Here is a 9,098-nt window from a genome sequence, read left to right as displayed (position 1 = left end):
TCACTAAGTCACAGAGCTAGTAATGGTAAGAATTTCAAGCTTATATCTGGAATCAGAGCCCGTGTTCCAAACTCTACCCAGAAAAAAAGGCACTGCCTCTCACGGACTCAGGACTGAGTCTGGGTGCTGAATGGAGAGGCTGCTAAATGCACATGCTCTGTTGACTGCCTCTCACAGATGAACTCAGAGAAATTCTGACTGCCTGAGGAGGCCAGGATTTGCACCTCATGCTTACTCCTGAACTTCTCAAACCAAAAGTGAGGGATGCTAATTAGTTTCTTGTTCTCTGCCTAGAGAAGTTTGTCAGCACTGAGGGCAAAGCTGGACTGGGAAAGTCCCACTCTACTAATGAACGTCTAGGATGGATTTAAGGCATACAAATGGAAGGGAAAACTTGGAGAAGACCAAGAAGTATAACAGATCAGTAAGAGAGGAAAGGAAGACCACGAGACTCATGGAATATGAAGGCATGCTATCAGTCCAGCAAGCCTCTGGGACCTCAATGGCATCTCCGACTCACACTCATCAGGATGGTACTACAATCCTAACATCAACTAGTGTTGTTCCCACCCCCCAGACTATAACCTGCCCCAGACTAAAAACCACACCCCAGCAAGCCATCATTCTTATGAGGATGGCCCATCAAATCCCCACCCATTTTAAAGAGAAAGCAGAGGCCCAATAGTATTTAGAAAGCTGGTCCTACAATGTGAGTCCGCCTGACTCCGAGGCCAGAAGGCGTCCTCCTCAAACGCACAGCTAAGATCCAGTTTCGCTTCGGAGCCCTGAGGTTCAGGGACTCAGATCAGACAGGAAAGGCACGCACCTGAGGACAGCACGTGGGAGGGGATCTGCACATGTGGGCTGAGGCCCAGAAAGTTACACCGGTAGGCCTCCTCATACTGGTTGCTGTAAGGGATAATGCGGACACAGCCCACTGGCAGCATGGTCTAGACAGGAGAGAGAGACTCAGGACCAACACCAGCTGGAACATCCCCAACCCCTGCCTGTCTTCACCATACCCATGGGCTCTCTGTAGCTCAATCTAAAGCCTCTCTCCTCCCAGAAGGTGTCCCTGGTCACTCAACCCCACTGGGTGTCTCCTGGCCATTGGTCATGTGCGACTCATGCTGCCTCTTGCTTTATAGTGTTCTTACATGATTATTTTCTCAGAAATTTGTCTCTTCCCTCATCCCCGACAGAGATTATAAGTTTTGAGAGACTGTGTCATATTCATTTTGTGCCTTCACAGACCTGGGCAGACAGCAAAGCGCACACGTATTTTCTGATTACCTAAATACATCAGAGCAAAACTTGGGCCTTCGCATCTACTACACCTCCGGGATGGAGACGGCATGCGACCTCTGCATCCCACCTGACTTATCGAGACTGCTCGTGCAGAAGGATGGTGACACAGGCCTGCTTCTACAGCAGCTGTGAACCACTCTGATGGCTTCTGATTAGGGGATTGAGAAGAAGATAGGTGATTTGTTATCAATCTATCAGGATAGCACAGACTCCTTCCACTGGAAATAAAACTCATCAATGACTACCATTTTTAATAGTGGAGAAATAACACAGATCTTAGATTGAGGCAGGAACTTGGACACTGATGAACTTGGGCTATCAATGCATCCTAACATTCACACCTAAATTCAAGATTTTTTAAAAATCCACTAGGCAAATACTGTCCTGTTACAAAACACAATAAAAAAATACACTTACCCGAAGAATTTCAAAAGCTGACTGGACAAGGTCCGCGTCTCTACTTTTCCAGATCACCTGGTTCCCCATGAGAACATGCCAGGCCAACATGCGAAAAGATGGGGCACCCAGGACCTGAAAAAGAGTTCGGTGCTTTCTGCCTTGAATTTTCTTTCTGTCCAATTGACATTATTTGTGTGTCTGTCTAGAAACTTTCTTGGTATAGTGAAGGAAGATGGGTCAGGAGAAAGAAAATCACTTATCTTCTCAGGATAGCTGAGTAACTTGTTCAAGGTCAGAAAGAGGCAGGTAGAAGTCACCAGATTTGCACCTAAAAGCCTGATCCCAAAACTCTTGGCATATTTTATAAAATCTCTTTCCCAATTTTATTTTCAAAACCTTGAAGGAGAAAAAAGATGACTGGACAAGGTCCATGTCTCTACTTAGCTTTTTGCAACATTTACCTTCTCTCTATATACACTTTATTTTGTTGAACCATTTGAAAGTTAAGTGGTAGGCATCATGACACTTCAGCACCCAGGAACAACAAGGGCTTCTCTTACACAAACCCAATACACACCACACCCAGAAATGCCACACTGATGTAATAAACTCACTGTCCAGAGCTCTAAATCTCTAACAGTGTCCTTTCTAGCTACTATTCTCTCAATCTAAGAGTCATTAAAGGATCATGATTGCTTTATTTGTCCTCTCTTTATTCTGCTTTAACTTAGATCAACTCCTCTCCCCACTCTATTTTTTTTTTTTTGAGAGGGGGGTAAAAACAAATTTTATTCTAGAAATTCAAGAAAGAAAAAAGAAGACTGTCGGGTTTTAGTTGCCTGAACTCACTATGGGCCAAAAGAGTGTAGTGTGACTTCTTAGAATATCTAATCTAGATCCCATTAATGAAAGCAGGGCATCCGGAATAAACAAGGTGTTAACTCTAGGTGAGTGGGGCTGTGTCTGCCTGAGTCACCACTGGATCCCAGACACCTATTCAGGGCTGACAAGGGAGGCTCACAGGGAAATGCTTATTCCCAGGCTCAGCTCTGGGTCCATCCCACCTTCTATTAACTTCCATGATGTTCCATTTTGAAAGAGTTCTGTCGGTTGTCTCATGGTTTATAAACATGGCAAAATAAATAAATAAATAAAGGCTATAAAACTACCTTTTACTAAACCCAATAGCCTCAAAGTACTCCCACCTCCAGTGGAATCCTTCAAACTTTAATCCACATAAATAATCAACAAGGGCAATTTCAACCAAATACATGATTTCAATGGATAACTGTTTTTCATCCAGAAATCCTATAGAGCAACTGCCATTAAATTGGGCTTTACTCCATTTTCCAAAACAGAAATAATTATCTTCTGATAAAATTCATGGTTACTATTAAAATACAGGAAAATGTTATAAAAAGGGACAACCTGCCCTCATAATCTAGTGTCCCTCTCACCTGACCAAATAAAACCATGGTTAATATTGTTACCTGTGAGACATCTGTTTTGTCCTTAAAATACACATATACAGTCATGTGCCACATAATGATTTTTTGGTCAACAACAGACTATATACACCACAGTGGTGGTCCTGTAAAATTATAATAGAGCTGAAAAATTCTTATCACTTAGTGACTTCACAGCCATTGTATCATAGTAACACAACACATTACTCATGTTTGTGGTGTTTGTGGTGATGCTGGTATAAACAAACCTACTGGGCTGCCAGTTATATAAAAGTATAGCACATACAATTACAGTAGTAGGTAACACCATCTAGGTTTGTTAAGTGCACTCCAGAACGTTCACGTGATGAAATCATCTAATATCACATTTCTCAGAACATATCCCATCGTTAAGCAGTGCATGCACCACCCTATACAACATATTACATGCTTGCTTTCTTGTGCTTAATGTTATTCCATTGTTTGGATGCAATTCTTATGGTTGGATAATTCAGACTGTTTCCGATTTTTTGTAAGAAGAGCCATTATTTTCAATATGCAAAGTATCTAGGCTGCATGCAAAAAAAAAGTGCTTATCAGTTCTTTTAGAAGTTTCTATAATGACAAGATTAGCAAACAATGAAAAAAGCCAACCATCCAGGCCTTTCTTTAAAGAAATCACCTATATCATCACTAAAAGGGGAGCACTGATCCTGTGGCTAAGATACCTCAGATGCCCAGTGCCATCTTCAGCCACTCACCAAGAAGGTTCGGTTACTTCTAAACATCCAGTCCCTGTTGGGTCTCGAACAGGATGGGCCCAAAGAACAAAGTATGTTAGATGGAGATGAGCTAGAAGGAGAGGACTGGGCTCTTCTCCTGAGCTTCTGATTATAGCTCTATCCCTCCGCTGCCTACCTGCCTCATGTGCCGAAGGGACTTAAAGACAGACAACTTTCGCGGCTGCCAGTTTCCACAGTCTAAGTGCAAGGAAAAATCTGTTGGGCATTTGGTCAGCTCCCGCCCTTCTGCACCCTCTGGCAAGACAGGGGCTTTTTCCTCCTCTTCAGCCTCAGAGTTGTCCCAGCTTTCTGATTCCTCTTCTAAGTCTGCAAGACAGATGACCAAGAGAGTTAGGAAACATACTGCCCTCGGATTCCTTCATTCCCTTGATGCAATAGCCTCCTTACGTGACCACTTCAGCCCAAGGCATCTCATGTTGACCAGAGAAAGTTACTGATTTTTAGTTTTGGCCAGCTGTCTATACTACGTGTTGCCCTAGGAGCCTTGTGGTGGGCCAGGAGAATTCAGTCTGCTGTATACTTAGCCCAGAGCCTCGTTCTACATTGTAAAGCACACATCTGCAAGACTGTGAACTGTTCACTGCAGTGGAAAAATTCAAACAAATGGTAAGAATGACAAGAGCTCATATTTACTGAGCATATCCTCAATCAGGCTTCCACACATTATTTCATTTAATCCTTTCAATTGTCCTGAGATCATTACTATTCTCCCCATTTTAAAGACAAAGAAATATTTGTTATTTTAATTAATCTTCATGACAATCCTCACAAATGGTGAGACCCATAAGGAAGAGGCTGTACCCATGCACGCAGAACACACAGGCAGTATCTGAAGCCAGGTACGTCCAGTCCCAAAGTGTGTGCTCCAAACCCCTATGTTCATCTTCTTTTGTTACCAGAATATAATCGAAGACATGACAGCAAGCCTGCATGCCTACATTCTCTCTCTCCAAAAAATTTATCTCCTGATACACTTGGTTCTCTGTATAAATAAACCTCACCAACAGACCACTTTTGCTATCTTCACTAACCTAGAAATTTGTAATCAATACAATAACAAACAGTTATAGGGTCAACTGATCCATGAGGACATAGATTCTAAAAATTACAACTTATTTAGAAGGTCAATCATTTGCAAATTGAAGTACATCGAGCATTATTAGTAACGAACTACACACAGCACACACCATAAGTCTATCTTACTCAAACCTGCAGTTGAGACTATGGACCTAGATCATCAAAAATGGAATCATCTCTGAAGGAAAAGCACAGCCCGGATCACGGTCAGAAGTTCCTGGGCTGGTATTTGCAGCACTAGAACTCCCTGGGAAGTTATTCAAAACACAGAGGTCTCTGAACCCCAGACATGAAGATCTGATCATGAACCTGGGGAGGGTTCCAGATATTAGTGAGGTTTGAGAACCACTGCCCTTGATGGGAAGCTTAGGTCCAATTGAAGTATAACATTTTATTGTTAAAGAACAAAGAATAAGAGACTTTCTAGAAAACCTCCAATCAATCGATCCTCTCTAGACTGATAGCCTTCACAGTGGGTTTTTCTAACCAGACTCTTTCATGTGACTATCAAGGAAACTGAGACAGAAAATCACGATAAAAACACCAAGATTAAAGGGGTTATTCATCCCCTTTGTCAGCTCTTTCTGCCAGCATGGTGGAGGGGCCAGGTGGCTATGACGGTCCCCAGTAGCCACTGCAGGCAAAGGCTTCCAGCACAAGCACCTCCCAGCTCACCCGCAAGCTTTTCCATCTGAACCAAGGTGTCCTCAGTGGGCGCACCCTCCAGGAGCTTCTCAGTCAGCCGGCTACCACACGCTTTCAGGAGCCTGGAGAACAAAGTCATAATGTGTTCTTGCCAAAAGAAAAACTAAATCTGAAGCCAATCAAGCCTCTTGGTCTAACTACCAATTTATAGAAAATACAGAAAATAGCGTAAAAAAATGTGTTGAGCAAAATCATGACGATACGATCAACCAAACCTAAAAGGGGAATTCTACAAAACAAATGATCCAGGTCCTCCAACAAGAGACATGGGAAAACCCAGAGGGGGTGCAGGACTAACTGCTCTAGACTGAGAAATTTAGCACAGTCTGTGTATTGTGCTCTGAACCCAATACAAAAGTCAATTCTGAGACAAAATAGGAAAAGTGAACATGGATTGGGCTGGATAATATTAAGGAATAAATCCATTTTGTTGGTTATGATAATGGTTTCATGGCTGAAATGATACAAGTAATATTTGCTTTAAAAAATTCTAGAAAAAAAGTGACGAGACATATGAAAAAGCAGTAAAATGTTGGTAACTGCTAAAGCTGGATGATAGGGTACATAGTTCCTTGTACTATTTATTCTACTTTGGGCTGTAAAAAGTTTTCTAATAAAAGTGATTTTTAAAAGAGGAATGTATGTTGGATGGGGAGACAAATAATTTCTCTTTAGTTCGCAGGTTGTCGGGACTGTACTCAAGGATCTCCATCTAAGGAGACTCACCCACACCAGGACCTTACACAGACGAGACCCTACGTTTCAAGCTGACACTGCATAGGAATGAGAATTTGGAGGAGTCTTTGGAAGGAGTTATATCTTGCAATGGGAGAACAGAAACAATTTGTGGCGAGATGACAAACTGTGATGGTTTCAAATATGTCCACAAATTCATCGACTCTCCTCCCTTCAAAAGATGGAGACTAATCCTTTCCTCTTGACTAGGCTGACCTTAGTGACACAGCACACTTCTAACAAACATCATGTGCTGGAAGTGTCCATGTGTGACTGCCAAGGCCAGGTCATGAGACCTTGTAGATAGATCAGACTTCATTCTCTCTTGGATTGCTCACTCTGAGGGAAGTCAGCTCATATGGCCCAGGGCAAGGAGCTGAGATCTCCTGCCCAGTCAGCACCAACCTGCCAGCTCTGTGAGGGAGCCAAACCTGCAGATGATGCAGCACAGCTGACCAAAAACTCCTTAGAATCTGAGCCAGAACCACCCAGCTGAGCCACTCTCCAATTCTTGACCTACAAAAGCTGTGTAAGATACATGCTTATTGTTATATACAAAGAAGGGAGGAGATCACTAGTCTTGGAATGGGAACATCATTTAAAAAATATCACTGGACTGAGTTCTACCTAAACACATCTTGCACATATTTGGGAAAACTGAACCTAGTTCAGTGCTCATTCACAAGTACACCCCACAGAGGTACCCAAGCAACTCATCCAATGACTGTTCTCCCCAAATTCATGCACAATCCAACCAACATACCGTGACTGCTCTTATTCTAACAGTTGCCAAAAGACCTGAGAATCTCATTACCAAGCAAAGGAGGTGTGGAGGCAAGCCCACAAGTTGTCATCACTTGTCAAAGATGTCAGTGAACGGGCAGCGTTGCCATTCCTTTGGTGCAGAAATGGTGTAAAAGCCGTGTTCATTCGCTGGGCACGCTGTGGGCATCCAAACTGCTCTGCTTCAAATACCTGAAATGCAAAGGGAAGGGGTAACCTTTTAACAAAACAAAACCAGTTGAGCAGCCCAGCTCATTCACAGCCAACTTCATCAATGCTACTCCTGAAGACTGTCCAACTCTGCTCCCTTGATGCAAAGTACAGAAAATGCCCAGTCTCATAATTCTAGACAGAATGGTCTGCTTCCCTAACTAGATTAGAAGCCACCTGAGAAGCGGAATTGGTTAAGGATTTCTCTTATACCCTCTCCTACAGCCAACTCATTAGGCACTTGACAGGTATTCAGGTAACATATGTGCTCGAGGTGGTCATTACTGATATTCTTCAAGTATTTCTAGTCCTCTCCCTTCCAGGGACATAGAGGCATTCACTACCCAGAGCCTGTGGGTGGGACATGTGACCAGTACCCTTTATGCCCTCTAGCAGGAAAACAAGCAACATTCAATATGGCTACTGCTCCATCTGCCAAGATGCCTACAATAAGCTGATCCCTCACTTCCCTGCAATGGACACAGAACATGAACAAGAAAAAAATTGTGGTTTTAAGCCACAGAGGTTTGAGGGCTGTTTGTTGACAGAGTATAACCTGGCCTATCCTGAGAGATGCAATGCCAAAGCTGGAGGTCTATGTTAGGTGGTGGGTCTGTAACACAATTAATGACCGGGCTTTTGAAATGATGGTCAAAGGAGGCAAAGACACCAGGGATAAAACCAGGGCATCTGACTACAGTAAAGAAGCCAGAGCTGAATGATAATCAGCACGAGAGACTCAGGAGAGACCAGCAAAGCAAGCAGGACTGACTGACTGCAAGGCTTATGGCCACAACCCCGACTCTGAAGCCAGGAGACTACAATTTAGACAGAGCAGTGGCCACAGGACCATGTGCTCTTACCCTCTTTCAGTGCACATCTCCTCTCCCACCACCACCCACTCCCCCTTTATCTGGGGTCACCTTGAGTGCCTTGCCCTGGAGTTCATCGATGATCCCTCGGATCTTCCCAAGCAGAAAGGGCCAGGAGTTGATGAGGTAAATCCGGTCCATCATGATGGCAATGATGCTGTACCAGCGCTGAAAGCCCCTGGCCAGGCTGTCTTTGATGAAGAAGGTGTGGCTAAACACAAACCCATGCTGCTCATCCCCAAAGAAGATAGGGCCTTCACGGCCAGGACAGACCTGGGACAAAACAACAACCACAACAAGACATAGTCCTCTCCTTGCTTCAGTAATATAAAATCAAATCCTCCTGTTCAGGTTTTTTTTTTCTGCCATTAATTATAGGGAGAGTGGGAAGGGTAGGGATGAGAAAGGAAAACTTCACTTTCATCTGCTCCTGGGGTCAAACTTTCTAAAGATAACGTTATTAAGGAATACAAGAACCAGTAAAGTAGGTTCATTACTTTTTCTACCTTGAGCCATAAGTAATTCTTGTACAAATATTAACTCTCTCTGACTCAAATTTGCCAACATCACTCACCCAGAATATAACAGAGAGCTGGCAGGTCAAAACAGCCAAGGCAGCATCCATGTAATAAAATCTGCATACTTTATTTGTAGGAGAGAACTCAGCGCTCTCTCATGACACAGTCACTATTCCTTTACACACAATTCTATCACATATGATCATCTGCCTGCTAGCAGATTAGTAGCAGGAATAAAAAGGG

The 9,098-nt window shown here is 43.2% G+C and overlaps 1 protein-coding gene across 6 annotated transcripts in view; it reads right to left on the bottom strand.

Moving 5' to 3' along the window:
* The window catches only part of FLCN (folliculin), a 19,269-nt gene that overhangs the window by 2,667 nt on the left and 7,504 nt on the right, over nt 1–9,098 (bottom strand). For all 6 annotated transcript variants that reach the window (XM_015586674.2, XM_015586673.2, XM_015586676.2 and 3 more), the window contains 6 exons: nt 8,389–8,610; nt 7,287–7,447; nt 5,708–5,799; nt 4,071–4,261; nt 1,726–1,839; nt 827–950 (listed from right to left, as the gene is read on the bottom strand). In XM_015586674.2, the coding sequence (XP_015442160.1) occupies nt 827–950; nt 1,726–1,839; nt 4,071–4,261; nt 5,708–5,799; nt 7,287–7,447; nt 8,389–8,610 (904 nt within the window). The remainder of the gene's footprint in view (nt 1–826; nt 951–1,725; nt 1,840–4,070; nt 4,262–5,707; nt 5,800–7,286; nt 7,448–8,388; nt 8,611–9,098) is intronic.

This window comes from Pteropus alecto, unplaced genomic scaffold, assembly GCF_000325575.1.
Source record: "Pteropus alecto unplaced genomic scaffold, ASM32557v1 scaffold52, whole genome shotgun sequence".
Lineage (NCBI taxonomy): Eukaryota > Metazoa > Chordata > Mammalia > Chiroptera > Pteropodidae > Pteropus > Pteropus alecto.
The sequence above is the reverse complement of the archived record's forward strand: the minus strand, read 5'-3'. Positions and strand labels throughout refer to the sequence as shown.